General features: G+C 49.2%; 1 protein-coding gene across 3 annotated transcripts in view; it reads left to right on the top strand.

Annotated features, from left to right (window-relative positions):
* Positions 1-16,212, top strand: part of SLC25A27 (solute carrier family 25 member 27) — a 575,367-nt gene that overhangs the window by 264,747 nt on the left and 294,408 nt on the right. For all 3 annotated transcript variants that reach the window (XM_069605807.1, XM_069605806.1, XM_069605808.1), the window contains 2 exons: positions 5,904-6,026; positions 13,930-14,042. In XM_069605807.1, the coding sequence (XP_069461908.1) occupies positions 5,904-6,026; positions 13,930-14,042 (236 nt within the window). The remainder of the gene's footprint in view (positions 1-5,903; positions 6,027-13,929; positions 14,043-16,212) is intronic.

Consider the following 16,212-nt stretch of genomic DNA (forward strand, 5'->3'; position numbering starts at 1 on the left):
TTTTGGAATCCCGGAGAAGGAGGGAGAATCGGAAAGGGACTTAAGGAGAACCATCTATGAGAAAGTTGAAGTCCTATTTAAAGAGGAAAAAAATGAAATGGCTGCCGCGGATTGGGAAGTGTAGTCTGTTTACTATGGCTGCCACAGAAAGAAAGAACAAAGAAAATGGCCGCCATGGAACGGGAGAAGTGACTCTTATTTCATAGCCTCACATTTATAGAACAAGTTGCTAATCTATGTAAAACAAATAAGGGTTAGCCAACAGATTGGCCTTTTTTTTAAGGCCAACATCATCTTATTTCTTGCTGAAGTAATGCCATTAGCATATTGTATACCAGTTACTGTAATTAAATGGTGAAGTGTTTACTGTGCATGACAGGTGCTGCCTGAAAATGGCCAGTATTTCAATATGACGGGTACAGTAATTGTCAACCGCATTTGTAATAGATGAAACCTGATCTACCATTTGCCATAAAATGCCCTGTTTCTCAGCACAATGCTTCCCTGCCATTTCTCAGATGCAAACTGCACTGCCTAGGCACATGGTTTTAGACTTGACCAACATGTCACATTATCTGTTATCCTGTAGTGTATACACTCATTACCATCCCCAAGATGGATACTCTGTGTTAGGCAGAATCCTGTGCAGTGCTCTTAGGGACCACTACACACAATTAAGACCACAGGTGGCAATACAAGTTTTACCTTTGGTACAAGTTTGTACTACTAAGTTATAGTGGTAGCAGTAGCAGAGCAGCCAGGCTTATCTCAAGAGTATATGAGCAGTAGCAGAGATTACACAAAGGGACCACAATTACTGTGGCTCCAGCAAACACTGACTCAAGGTTTCAGGTAAAAAATATAAGTACATTTATTTTTAAACCATCAGTTATAAACACAACACCTCTATTAAACTTTAAACAAAACCACACGTTAAATATACTAAAACTAACCAATTCACTTTGTACAGTATGTCTCAAGGTAAGTACCCTGTGTTTGAATGAACCAGTGTTATGAACAAAACACAATACCGCGGATACGGTTGCAATCACTTTTTGACAGTTCGGGCTACTCAATAAACGCATATCCGTGACATGAAATGCTACCGGGGCAAAAACACACTTAGCACCTGAGCTACACAGAGGGAGTTGGAGGCAAAAATCACAGGCAATATTTAGGTTAAGCAGACGGTATCGAGAAACACTCAGAAACAGGAGTTCAAAAGTCAAAGGGTTGGAGCCAGGGTTAAGTGACACCAAAGACCTGTTGCCGAAGATCACACTGTTAGACTTAGACAGTTCACGGGTCAGTGTAGCCAAGAGTACTTTGAAATTGTCAATGTTCGGAAGCAAAAGTTATAAGAAGGAGGGAAGACAAGGGCGAGCCTTGAGGATGAAGAAAAAGGGATTCACCCAGTTTCCTCGAGTAGAGCACAGTACCTTATTCCAATGATGCAGTTGGTGCCCTGGCAGTTGTTCCTGTTGGTTTCCCGCAGACCCACGATTCCTGGAGCTTCATTGTGAAGGAGGATGTCTGAAGGGGGAATGCACCACACAGGGATGAAGCCGGCAGCCGCGACAACGAATAAAAGGTGCCCTCCTTAAAAACAGGAGAGGCTCGGCAGGTGGCTGTCTGGACCACTACAGCAGTGTGCAGCGATTTCGACCACGCCAGAGATCTCTGGCTGAAGATGATGAGCTGGTTATCCCCACCAGGCTCAAGGGGAGAAGACTCCGGACTAGATCTCCTCTTAGTCGTCGAAGGGTAGATGGCTCAGGACTGCAGTAGGGCTTCACCGGGATGGGTAGTTGCAGCAGCCGCCGTTCTCTCCGCTTCTCTTCGGTTCCTTGTAGTTCCAGAGGCGACTGACTTCTAGCCCAAGAGACCTGCCTTTTATGCGCAAAACCCCCATTCACACAGCCTGGCTGTCAATCACGCAGCAGGGGGGTTGTCCAGCCGGGACAACCACCTCAGCCAATCATGGCAAAGTGCGACTTAGGTTTCCTAGGATACCCTGTGCTGGCGGTGACTACTCCACACCCTCACATTCAGCCCACCTAGACACCCAGGTGCCTTGAGGAGGCCCGCCAAAAGACGGTGAACAAAGAAGGCGAACCGAGTTTGCCGCGCAAAGTAAAACACAAGAAGGATTTTAACAAAAAGAAATGGCGAATAAACCCAACCGGAGCCAAAAGAAAGACGATTTGGTCAAGCGGATTTATGTTCGAGGCTAATATAATAGCCAAGAACAGTACCACGTTTATCTAATATAATCGCGGTAGAAAAGTTAGGGTAGATACCACTTCCACCAGCCAAGTCTAAATGTTAAGAGCTAAACAAAGCTTAGGGAGGTACAGACCGAAAAGGGGTACAGATTAGCCCTTTCCAGTACTCCATGTAAGATGTGGTGTACTGGGTCTGTGGTAAAAATGACTAGGTAAAGTAAATGGCAACTTTACCTTTCTCTGGGGGACAGTAGTCAGCCCCAGCAAAATGGAGTCAGAGGGAAGTCTTAAAGACAACCCTGGGTTACTGCACTAAAGGTGCTGTGTAACCCATACAAGAACAGGGGCTCCTGGAGTGGTGTGCTCCAGTGCCCAAGGTCACACAATGAGTAAAAATACATAGGCCAAAACACATGTAAGAGTGTAAAAAGATGCACACTCTTACTAGATGGAAAAAATAAACTCCAGAAATCCAGCAAAGCTGCTGGGGGACTCACTAGGTGAGGGAAATTAGCCCTAGAAGGAGAATTTTCCCTAACACTCTGATATAGCGACATACTGTGCTGTGCATAGGCTTATATGTGCTTCATAACTACAGTATTGGTGCTGTAGAGATTCATGGACACTACTTTGGTTAAGCGAGCAGCACTGTGAGCACCAGCCAACCCTGTCATTGCTTTAATGAGAACTGTTAAGAACCCAAATGACCTATAAATTAAAACCACTTAAAATATTATGAGTCTTGCAAAATGTTACTTTCTTATCCATGAACTAACACTTGGATGTTTTGGGTAGGCAGAAGTAAAATAACAAGGACCCATTTCAGAGCTTCTAAATGTTTCTGATTTAACAGGGCTAATGGTCTCATTGTGATTTAAATTGTTTTTCAAGGCGTAACAGAATAATACAATTGCTCTTCATATCTCATCTCCACTTTTGACTCCTCCGTTACACTGCACAGTAGCTTATTGTTGTGCAAATATCTTGGATGTCATGCTCTGTTTTTTATTAGAAGTACACCTAATTGATTTGTACTTTTATCTAAAGGTGTTCCTCAAATTTCAATGTGCTTTTCGCTTGTTGGATAATATTGAGATTTTGCAAATTTGAATGCAATCTTTGTCAGGGTTGATTAACTCAAGAGATAATTTACTCGTTATCACCCCACCCGCAATCTTCGCTCGGTCACTGTGGAAAAACACCTGGTGCCAAGCTACAATCGTGAACGGGTAGGCGGTCGAGCTTTCTCGATTTTCCGTGGCATCCTTATGGAATGGTCTTCCATTGGCCATCAAAAGAACCCCTAACTATCTTGAGTTCAGAAAGAGGGTTAAAACTCCTTTATTTTGACTCGCCTAGGCATCTGCTCTTTCGCTCCTTAAGCGCCATGATGCCTTCAGGCGACCACACGCTATATAAGAGCTGATAACATAACAGGTACAGTAAGCCCCTTTCGTACACTGAGGATCCTAGTTTGTGGGCGGAACTTTTGGAGCCTATTTCAACCATATTTTTGAGACCCATACTGTCCTTGTTGGGTCCAGTCCGTTATTGTACCCATTTACAAAAAGGGCGATGCGCTTGACCCCAACAATTATAGGCCCATAGCGCTTAATGACGCTACAAGTAGTTTTCTCCATCTTGCTTCTCAGGGACCTTTTTAATTGTGAGGTCAAAGGCAACTCTACTGAGTAAATTCCAAGTTGGATTCAGACAAGATATGGGTACCACCTTAAATGCAACCGTACTATTTCATTTGAGACATTTTGTACACAATACCTGTGGGGGGGGGGATGTTTTTCGTTTTTCTAGCGTCACTGGACTTGTCTAGTGCACTTGAAGGTGCCATTAGGTCAAGGCTATGGTCTAAAATGTTAGCTATGAATATTCTACGAAAGCTCATCCAGCTTATTGCACTCTTGCATACCCATGCCGCAATACATGTCCGACTGATAGGGGAGTGTTTACTTTCCCAGGAGATTTTTTTTTCCTATGTTGGGGTCAAACAGGGTTGCACATTGGTCCCTATACTCTTCAACCTGTACATGTGTGATGTGGATGGACTGTGGCAGGGTCCTTCCATTGCACTGGGCAGGTTGGGGAGTATTGGGATAGCATGGATGGTCTTTGCAGACGATTTCATTCTTTTCGATCGTACCCTGCGAGGCCTCAGGACGAAAATGCAGTTTTTTTTTTTACTACGCTTCTGCTAACAATCTCCTGCCCAATGCATTGAAATCTCAGGTTCTTGTTTTTACTAGGGGAAATAAGGTACAGACGTATAATTGGACTATTGGTTGGGAAAAAGTTGAACAGGTCAGGGCTGTTACCTGTCTTGGGTACAATCTTAGGAATAGGGTCAGCCATGAATTCTGGAAAACTACTTTATCGGACAAGGCTTACAAAGTCAAATCTCAATTTAAATTTTTGAAGCAAAAAGAATGCAAATTCTCATTACTCCCACCTAGGCGTTACTATCTTGCCAAGTTTGAACCCATTTGACCTTTCCACTCATGATATGGGTTCTTCCCTGAATTTGATACAAGGGGAAACTTTGGAAGGAGCTGTTGGGTTTGTCCATGGCCGTGGTTGGGTTTGTCCATGGCCGTACCCAATGCGGTCGTAAGTCATGAGCTTTGTTGAATATCCCTGAAAGCTAGATATGTCTGGAAACAACTCACTGCCTTTAGGAAAAAGAATGTTCCACCGATAAATTTGCTCTGAGACACTTGGCTCGGCTATGCACGATGAATCCGTTCCTTCTGTGCAAGACTTCTGTTCTAGGATGAAGTCTGTCCTTGTTACCCTTGGGCTAACGGTGGAAGATCTAGTGCAAAGACCGGGCATTGTCGAGAGTTTTCTGTTTAGGGCAGATTGGGTGGAGACTGTCAATGGCATTGCCAACTATTCTACCTACAGGGAATACTATAACTTCATGCAAGCAAGGGAATGTATACCTCTTTATCTCCAAAAATGTCCATGTGCTAATGTACGAACGACTTACATGCGATTTAGGCTCAACCAGATACCGAAGTACGAGAGGATCAAGTATTGGAAGGATTCCTCCAAGTCGCCTGCATCCAACTCTTCCCTGATCTAGTGTAAATTTTGTGGGGATCAGGATTCTCCTGAGACCCTCAAACATATAGTTACCATGTGTCCTGATTTTGTTACTATACGTCTGAGGAGCTTTAAAGATAAATACGATAAAAATATGGAGATCTCCATGAATCTATTTTGGAGTAGGTGCATGTGGGGCACGAGTATATCATTGATACTAGACCTAAATGAATTCCTGATGCTAGCTACAATGTGATTGGATAAAAAAAGAATTCCAGTCCTTAATGGGAATTTATTAGAATAGAAAAGGCCAAATGGTAGAAACTGTCATGAGGTACTGATAAGTAATGTGAAACAACTTTCTTTTCATTTCCTATTCGCAACTTGATGCATTTTACTTATGATGTATGTTAGAATTATCTATTCTCGATACATGTTTTAATGTATGTTTTTTAGTGGATTTGTAAGCGATTTGTATGAGGTAAGTTGGCTTTTCTTCTCTTTTTTTTTATATATTGTGTATGTTGTATAAGATTTTCTGTAAACTATGAACACAACAATAAAAAAAAAATACTAAGCCACTTTAAAAAAAAATGTTAAAATGTATTATATTTTTAGGAAATCCGTAATCGGAGGGATGATGGCTGGTGCCATTGGGCAGTTCTTTGCTAGTCCTACAGATTTAGTGAAGGTTCAGATGCAAATGGAAGGTCGCAGACGGCTAGAAGGAAAACCTCCACGGTGAGTGTTCGTTGTACATTCCTTAATAGTATTTGGCTTCTATATCCGACCAAGTTCTGTTTTATTGTCATGTAGTCAGGCTGATAAAGCAAAAGTACACATGATGTATAATAGCATCAATGTCTTGCGTCAAATTGCGCCAAATCTGTCTCTTGAATGTGTACTTTACAAATGCTGTTAATAAAGGTGTGTGTGCTGGTTAGCTGTGAACGTTATAACCCACAAGCTCCAATCATGTGCACTGGTAAATGCATGGGCATTAGGGGAGAGCGTGTCTGCTCCATCTTTGGTGGAACAGCAGAATATCCTGTCCCCATTATTCAGAGTTTAGCATTATTTAAATGAACCATTCTTCAATTTGCAAGTTGCAAATGGAAGAATCCTTCATCCACTTAACCTATTAATAACATCACATGCTTCAGGAGATTGAATATGCAGTCCACCCTATTCCACACCCCCATCCACCTCACCCTGTACCTCCAGGCTGAGAAATGACCTAGGAAAGGCAGGCAAGGAGACAATCTGGGTGGAGTGTTGAACAATGTGTAAAAGGATGTTCGCCTCAATGAACTGGGTTGGGGAGTGGAGGGGTGAGATGTTGCCACAGGGACAGTAAATGGACAAAGGACTACTACAGATTGACTACACCCTGGTGCATGGGGGCCTATGTCAAGCTAGATCGTTGAGCTCAGCTACCCATAGATCCACTTCCTCATATTGGGTCATGCATGCTAGTCACAGCATTGCTGGCAATTTTGGTGCAAAAGGCACAGCATTTTTAGAGATGGCACTAATATTGATATTCTTCCAATTGTGTTCTTTTGCTTTCTATGTGATTTGAAAATGTAACTGTTTTGGTAACAGTGGTGCTGAAAGTGGGGTGTTGAGGGGGCTACAGGACCCCCTGACCTCCTCATGCTTTTCTGTAGACTGGGGATCCCCCACCTTGTCCTTCTGCCATTTAAACCAATGATTGTGTGTTTTACATGATTTTTTCCAGTGGGGGTTTGGGTTTCACATCACGTTTGCTTCTTCGCCAGTGTACAGTGATCTGTATGTGTTCAACCTCCCCTATGTGCCTCCAGTTGCTCCATTCATGGCAGGCAGAACTCATTTAGGCAACAAAGAATGCAGTTACACATACCTTGTGATCACAGACTCTGTACTGTCCAAGAAGAGAGCCCACATCCAAGCCCCCATTTCTGCATCCTCCAACAACACGGCTAAACTCTTTAAAATCTGGAAGGAGCTGGCCAATCCTTGTGCAGTCTCCACCTCTTCTGTTCCCTCCGAGGCCCTATGCATGGCTCTGATGTCTCCCTTCACCACAAAAACTCAGGACGTCCTGTCCTCTCCTCTTCCTGTCAAGACCCTCCTCTGGCTGCCCCCCCCCCCCCGCTCTCCTCCTCCTCCTCCTCCCTTCGCTTCTTTCTCTCCAACTACACCTGACAAGGTTTCTAGACTAGTCCGATCTATGAAAGTGTTGTCCAAACAGGTGCACCCCTGCTCCTCCAGAACATTCAGGAACCACATTGACACCCTCGCTCCAGCCTTGGCCGATTTCTGCAATCACTCTTTTGCTACTGAAAACTTCCCCTCTCCTTAAGCACTCCCTTGTGCACCCCCTTGTAAAAAAAAAAGCCTTCTGACGACTCCTCCTGTCAGGCTATCGCCAATCACCATCACTCCTTTCTTTGGCAAACTCCTGTAAAAGCTGGCCATCTCCCAGATTACTCTCTCCACACTGAATCTGTTGGTTGTCGCCATGATCAGAGCAGCCAGAGGCATGGGAACTGTTCTCCTGAACACCCGTGAACATCCTCCTTGACCTTTCCCCCTGCCTTTGGCACAGTCAATCACGCTGTCCTGATCAATCGACTCTGTGAGAACCTGGGCGCATCACGCATCAGGCCCACCTGATCTTTACCTTCTCCCCTAAATTTCAGTGTTATGCAGATGAAGCTGTGCTCCCTTTCAGGCTCCACCCAGCCTCTTCTCTCTCTCTCTCTCTCTCTCACTCTCACTCATTCCTGACTGTCTATTCGCGATCCAGGATTGGTGCGCCTCCAATGATCTCTGCCTTAATGCTAGTCAGACTGAGATCCTTCTCATTCGGACCCCTGCTCCTGCTTTCCTTCTCTCTCTGTTCGGCGTCCTTGGGCCCTCTTCCTTCGCCTTCCCGTGAGGCAAAACATCTTATTGTCATCTTCGACTACACTTCTATCTTCACATCACAGACATTGCCAAGAAGGCCCACTACCGGCCGCACCTCCTCTGAGGTATTCTTCCCTTTCACTCTTCCCCCAGAAGCTCACTGTCTCCAGAGCCCTGGTTCTCTCTAAACTGGACTACTGCAACAGCCGCTTTCTCAATCTGCCTCCCTCTGTGTCCGCCCTCTGCAACTAATCCAGAAGAGGACTGCAAGATTTGGCCTTAGCCTCAAGCTCAGTGACCATATCTCTCAGTCCTGAAATCTCTCCACTGGCTCACAGCGCCCTGCAAGGATCAAGTTCAAGACCCTCTGCATCGTCCACAAGGCTTTCTGGGACTGGGGTCTGCACTACATCCAACGCTCTCTTCGAAATGACCTTCCTTCTCTAGCCCTTCGCCCAGCTACCTCTACTTCTGAGGGTCAGGCGCTTCTCCTGTCGGAGTAGGGGGTATCTCTCTCTCCCTGCAGGCACCTCCCTCTGGAATGGCCTCCCTGCCCCTCTGAAACTTGAGGTGACCACCTGAAGTTCCGGAAGCAGCTCAAGACCTTACTTTTCTCCTCTGCTTTCTCTCTCGCTCCACTGCGGGCCTACCTACCGGTCTGCTGTGCCGACTGGCTGCTTGCTACCCTCAGAGTCTTACTGAGCACCAGGCTCCCCCATGATCAGTCTCCCCTGCACCTACCGCGCAATTAGGGGCTGTAGCTATAATATCACAGAGCTGGCTGCCCTGACTGCACCGCCCACTTCCCTCTCCCTGGCACTTCCCCCTGCACTTTACGTCGGCGCACTTACACGAACTGAATGACACAATACATAGTAAGATAGTTTGTCTTGTCACGCCTCGAAACACTTGTGTACAGGCGCGTTATTAATTACATATATCATATAACTATAGGTTGTATGTACAATTGCAGCCTTCAGTGGCTATCCTATATTGTAGTGTTGATGTCAATGTGATTTTGTACGAGGGAATCTGTATTTTGTCAGTGGTACTGCACCTCTCCATGAAATAAGTTGTGAGGACATCTGTAGATTACTTATGTTTCATTGGAGGGGTGCAGTGCAGTACCGCTGACCTCATACAGATGTCTTCCTAAGAAATATTGTTCAGATGAACACTATGATATAGGACCATTTCCAACTTGAACAGATAAATATAATAATGTTAGTGTATGTCCGCATTTTGGTATAATATTTTCAATTTGAATAATTTCAAAGTGCACAAACAAAACTGAACAGCAGGGTTTGAGCTGTGCTGCAGTGCCAGTCAAACCTGGTTCAGGTGCGAGTTGTTCTGGGTCAAGCAGCAAGCCTGCTTCTAGTCTGTTTGAATTGGGAGCTCGATGGGGCTCGAATGTGGTGGTCGGTTTGTGCAGTTTGGATGGGCCACCAGGGTCGGATCAGGAGTTGGCGGTTTAAGACGTTGGTAAATGCTGGTTGCCGTCAATGACTGACTTGCTTTTTCGGCGGTTCGAGTTGAGGTCTACTGGTTCAATGCAGTGACCATGGTGCTCCAATGCAGGGTTAGAAGAGGCAGCATTTTGATTTCGGTCTTCAACTGCGAGCAGGTTGTTCGAGCCGACCAGGTGACAGGCTCCACTTGGCACGATGTAGTCATGAGCCAGTTCGACAGCACAATGCAGCAGTAGTTTGAGTTCGTTGGAATGTCAAAAGCAGCAGAGATGAGTCCCTCTGCTTCAATTGCAGTGAATGGTGTATGAATGCAGTGAGACCGGTTTGAGCCGATAGAATGGAGAGTTTTGGCTGATCTACTCCTACAGATGCTTTGAGACTCCCTCCAGTGGCTCTTAGACAGGATGAGTCAGTTTAGGTTCTGCTGTCCCAGCCTATGGAGGTTTGGTGCAGTGGAAGGTCCTGATCGTCAGGTGATTGGACAATCCCTGTTCTGAGACAAGTGGTCTTTGCTCTCTTCCATCAAACCCAAAGTGCTTTGCACCAAAGAATGTGGGGGCGGACAGGAAGGAGAGGTACAGACATAAACGAGATGCTGGAATCCTCCGGCAGTGGGGCTAGGCTCGCTGCTTCTAAACTAACTGTGCCCCTTCCCCTGTAAATCCCATCAAAGAGCCTTTTGGTGTGCAGCCCCCTGGTGTGAAGCTAGTCCTTTTGGGATAGGTGTGCCCTTTGAATCCGGTTCCTTCTGGGAGGCTGTCTTGCTGGGCACAAGTGTTGCCCAACCTCGCAAAGGATAAAAGGAGAGGCATAGCCATTCAGTCTCCTGTCGGTTGGGAGGGCCAGGTTAGACTATACCTAACACTTCCACAGCTGAGCTGAGTTCACCGTGCTGACACTTCAGGTACTAGCCACCAAACTTTAAGGTCAGGTATTGCTTAAGTTTACAACTGTCCCCAGGATAGTAACCCTCATAGCTGTGATTTAGAAACATAGGCAAGTATCCTGGGCTAGTGCGTTGCCTGTCACTGCAGCTGTCAAGAGGGCACTTGTGCCCTCTAAACCACCTCTGTGCCACTGGAGAGCAGGTGCTACAGATTAGGAAACTGATTGAGCAGGGTACAGGTATACACTATCAAAAGCCATGGCTTCCACATCCTTGTCGGATGGCAATCCTTCACACGCCCCCTTCACTGCCCCTTGCATAGTGATTTTCCCCTGTCCCTTGCGTGGTGGGTCACTGTCCACCTGCCCCGTGGTGCAGTAGTTTTCCCACCTTTCCTCGCCTCCCCAACCCCACGCGTGGCCCTTTCCTCGCCCCCCCACCCCACGCGTGGCCCTTTCCTCGCCCCCCCACCCCACGCGTGGCCCTTTCCTCGCCCCCCCACCCCACGCGTGGCCCTTTCCTCGCCCCCCCCCAGCCCACCCCACGCGTGGCCCTTTCCTCGCCCCCCAGCCCTTTCCTCACCCCACGCGTGGTCCTTTCCTCGCCCCCCAGCCCACGTGTGGCCCTTTCCTCGCCCCCCCACCCCATGCGTGGCCCTTTCCTCGCCCCCAGCCCACCCCACGCGCGGCCCTTTCCTCGCCCCCAGCCCAGCCCACGCGTGGTCCTTTCCTCGCCCCCCAGCCCACGTGTGGCCCTTTCCTCGCCCCCCCACCCCATGCGTGGCCCTTTCCTCGCCCCCAGCCCACCCCACGCGCGGCCCTTTCCTCGCCCCCAGCCCAGCCCACGCGCGGCCCTTTCCTCGCCCCCAGCCCACGCGCGGCCCTTTCCTCGCCCCCAGCCCAGCCCACGCGCGGCCCTTTCCTCGCCCCCAGCCCAGCCCACGCGCGGCCCTTTCCTCGCCCCCAGCCCAGCCCAGCCCACGGCCGGCCCTTTCCTCGCCCCCAGCCCAGCCCACGGCCGGCCCTTTCCTCGCCCCCAGCCCAGCCCACGGCCGGCCCTTTCCTCGCCCCCAGCCCAGCCCACGCGCGGCCCTTTCCTCGCCCCCAGCCCAGCCCACGCGCGCCCCTTTCCTCGCCCCCAGCCCAGCCCGCGCCCCTTTCCTCGCCCCCAGCCCAGCCCGCGCCCCTTTCCTCGCCCCCAGCCCAGCCCGCGCGCACCCCTTTCCTCGCCCCCAGCCCAGCCCGCGCGCGCCCCTTTCCTCGCCCCCAGCCCAGCCCGCGCGCGCCCCTTTCCTCGCCCCCAGCCCAGCCCGCGCGCGCCCCTTTCCTCGCCCCCAGCCCAGCCCGCGCGCGCCCCTTTCCTCGCCCCCAGCCCGCGCCCCTTTCCTCGCCCCCACCCCTTGCCCCTTTCCTCGCCCCCAGCCCAGCCCGCGCCCCTTTCCTCGCCCCCAGCCCAGCCCGCGCCCCTTTCCTCGCCCCCAGCCCAGCCCGCGCCCCTTTCCTCGCCCCCAGCCCAGCCCGCGCGCGCCCCTTTCCTCGCCCCCAGCCCGCGCGCGCCCCTTTCCTCGCCCCCAGCCCAGCCCGCGCGCGACCCTTTCCTCGCCCCCAGCCCGCGCGCGACCCTTTCCTCGCCCCCAGCCCGCGCGCGACCCTTTCCTCGCCCCCAGCCCGCGCGCGACCCTTTCCTCGCCCCACCCCTTGCACGGTTTGTTTGTTTTAATACTTGTATTGTGCACCAAACCCGTGGGTATCAGGGCGCAGAGCATATGATAACTTGCAGCTTAGTTACATGACATAATATTGCAATAAATATGATATTATATAAGACAAAGAAAAGGAAACCTAGAGTGATATTCTGTAAAATAGCTAATAATTATATAATTTACATGGGAGCACAGAAAGGTGGGTGTCAGGGCAGGCCTAATTGTCTGAGTCTTTAAACCATCTTATTATGTTCTGGCGGAATTTAGGGTAAGATTCATCTGCTCTCAATGTGGGGGGCAATGAGTTCCAGAATTGGGCAGCCTTAACCGGGAAACTGTTACCCCCGACTTTTGAGAGCTTGAATCTTGGGACTAGGAGGCGGTTGGTGTTGGGTAATATAGTGGTTCTAGTCCAGGCTTTTCTGGTGAGTCTTTCTATCAAATAACAAGGTGCCGCGTTGTTCAGGACTTTGTATGTATGCGATGCGATTTTTAGCTTAATTTTGTCATGAGTAGAGAGCCAATTATTAGATCTTCTAATGTCAGAGATGTGATCTCTCCTGGCAATACCCGGTGGGATTTTCATAATGATTTGTTTATTCGCCCCTATGTACAATGCGTTGCAATAGTCTAATTTTGACAAAATGAGTGCTCTAGCCAGGGTAATACAGCTGTTGTTAGACAGGAAGGGTTTACCTGCTCTAATCGATTTACAAGTATATGCCTTTCCTTTCCTCAGCCCCTCCACCCCACCCATTGCACGGTCCTTTCCTTGCCCCCCACCACACGCCTTGCTTGGTCCTTTCCTCGCCCCCACCCCAACCCTTGTGCAGTCCTTTCCTCGCCTCCCACCCTTTGCACGGTCATTTCCTTGCCCCCGCCCCCACCCTTTGCTTGGTCTTTTCCTCGCCCCCACCCCTTGCTTGGTCTTTTCCTTGCCTCTACCCCATACCCTTTGCACAGCAATTTCTTCCTACTCCCCTCCACCTCCCTTGGGTGGTCCATTATCCTTATCCCCCCACACACTCCTTCCCATGCATGGTCATTCCAAAACCCACCCTCTTGCTGTTATTCCTTACTTCAAGTGTTGTACAGTGCTCCTCTATACTGTTGGTGGCCTGGCTTTATTCTGTTTTGTTTTGTTAATTCTCCCTCGTGCTAACATTTGTTTATCCCCCTCACACCCCATAGTGCATCCCTCACCCCAAGGTGTGGCCTTTCATTTCCTCCCATGCTGTCCTTTCTTCCTCCTAGAGCTGTCATTCCTCATTCCTTCTCTCCATGCTAAATGTATAATGCAATAAACCTGCAAATGCCAAAACTATTGGCTTTGACAATGCTTAACAGGGTTCGAAGGCCCAACCACACTGGATGGGGAAACATGCGTTTAATACTGTAGCTAAACTTTGATATGTCATTCAAATTTAAAAACTTTTAAGTCAAAGAAAAAGTTGCATTAGAAATCTTTTTTTTTACAGCGGATACTCCTGTGATATTTGTTATGGTCTGCTGTAGAGTAGCAGTAGCAATGTGGCAATCTCTCAGGGAGCTGCTGAGAGAAGTTATTTTAACCTTTATATCATGAACTGGCCCACATTTGTGGCTTAGCTGATATCCGGCTTTGTTGCAGACATACATGTTTATCTAGCTTTCGATCACAGGCTGTAATCTTTCTTCTTTTAATTTCAGTGTGCGTGGCATGTATCATGCATTTGTGACAATCCTGTCCAAAGGAGGAATCCGTGGACTTTGGGCTGGCTGGGTGCCAAATGTCCAAAGAGCTGCTCTTGTGAACATGGGAGGTAAATTCAATATTTATATTAAGCATTGCACAGGTCTGTCGTTTATTGCAGTGCTTTGGAAACATGTTCAACTGTTGGCTCAATTGGGGGCTCAAAATGAAATGACACAACCAGGTGCACGCCTGAGATATATTTGCGAGAGAGATTAATTATTAAATTCATATTTATTCTTACTTGGTAAAATACATTAATAAAAAAAAATGAGAATTTTAATGTTCTCTTTGCACCCGTTTGGGTCCACATGGGAAAGAGCAACTCATGGGGCCTTATTCGAGGAGCGCGGTAAAAACAGGGTCATTACCGGCATGGGGGTACTAGCGTGTCTGTGCTCGTATGACGCCGCTAATACCCCCATGCCGATAATGGCCATACCGGCATGCCGCTAAAAGCCCTCCAACCCCCCGATCGCGCCATCATGGGACCCGCCGATACCGCCTCTGTCTAGGAGGAACCCCTTAATACCGATCCGGTAATAACATCATGCTAATACTGGGCTCGTAACACCGGACCCGGAAGTAACGTCATCACGTCGGAACGGGAAATGCGGCGGCGGCGGCCATCATTAAAAACACAATCCATTGCCATCCTCCCAAACCACCAGTTGCATTCAGGAAAGACCAGTGCCAATCCCTTCACAATGTCAAAGGCTACCCGGAAAACAACCCCCCGCCTGCGCAAAAAGCGTTTTTTAGTTGCAGAACTTAACATGCTGGCAGACACCCTTGCAGCACATGCAGACGAGATCAACCTGCAGAACCTGTAGAGGGAGGTGCAGCAGCGCAAAAAGGAGATCTGGGAGGAGGTAGCCCGCAAGGTGTCGGCAGTTGGCACCACCCCACGGACAGTGAAGGACTGCAAAAAGAGGTTGGGATGACCTCTGCTTCAGGGTTCGGAATATCCTGGCCACCAACAGGAGGGAGGCCATGGCCACAGGTCGGGGTCCCCACTCACCTACCAAACTGTCACGCTGGGAGGAGACTGCAAGCACGTTCATTCAGATGGAGTCCATTGAGGGATTTGGGAAGATGGAGACAGGTGCCGCAACATCTGCAGATGGAGGTGAGTGACCCTGCATATCCCTGTAGGGGAAACCATGACGTAGCACAAGTGATGTGGAAGAGAGTCTAGGCAAGGCAATGCATGTGCCAACACACACGTGAACATATCCTTGTGCAGATGGAGGGCCAAACCCTGCCACACTGAAATGCATACCGAGTGCCAATCCTATTACCACACACAGAGAACACACATGGACCGTGCCCATGTAATACATCACACAAACCCCAACACCACGGCATGCCACCTGTCATGCATCAAACGCCAAAATGCCCCCTTCATACTATCCTGTGGAACACACCTGTAAAATATGAATGCATGATATATGGTGCTGTGGGGTATTACATTTAAGGCATCTAGCATGTAACACCATCACTGATGCCCTGCATCTCTTCTACCCCCCCAGGCACCGATGGAGAAGATGCCAGCGAGGATCCATCCGCAAGGGCATCCACCTCCCGGCCAAAGACAACGGCCACCGACAACACCACCTCCGGGGCAGCCTCGCAGCCCACACCAACACCCAGGGCGCCTGACACCGTGGACACTGAGCTGGCTACACCAGTGGAAGGCGAGGCTGTTGACCCACTGAGCAACACTGCTACCGCAGTGGAGGAGTATGTGGGCCAGAATGGACTGACCCATGTGCCATGTACACGCTCCCCAAGCCCTGTGTCAACCCCCCACCCCACATTCAGCCCTCACCCACCTGCAGCAGTGCGGATCCCCTGCTGCAAGATTCTTACCTCAGCAGCCTCCCTGAGGACAGCACTGCCATTGCAGGCGCGGTCACAGCACCCTCGACCACTGCTTCTCCCACCAACAACCGCGAGGCACAGCTACGAAGGGTGGAGGCCAGACATGCCTCTATGTTGGACCTGCTCAGGTAATATGTTGCCGATGGGGAGGACACGAGGCGTGGGATAGCCCAGGCCATAGCTGCAACCACAGCCGCCATAGCGGCGAACACTGCTGACGTCAATGCCTCTGCATCGTTGATGAGAGACAGTCTGGGGCCATCACGCAGGTCCTCACTTCCATCCTGCTGTACATGCAGCAGCCACAACCTGCACCAGCCGTGGAAATCCCCACGGCCTCCACCCCATCCACCACA

Source organism: Ambystoma mexicanum, chromosome 4p (assembly GCF_040938575.1).
Source record: "Ambystoma mexicanum isolate Mex_15411 chromosome 4p, UKY_AmexF1_1, whole genome shotgun sequence".
In the NCBI taxonomy this organism is placed as follows: domain Eukaryota; kingdom Metazoa; phylum Chordata; class Amphibia; order Caudata; family Ambystomatidae; genus Ambystoma; species Ambystoma mexicanum.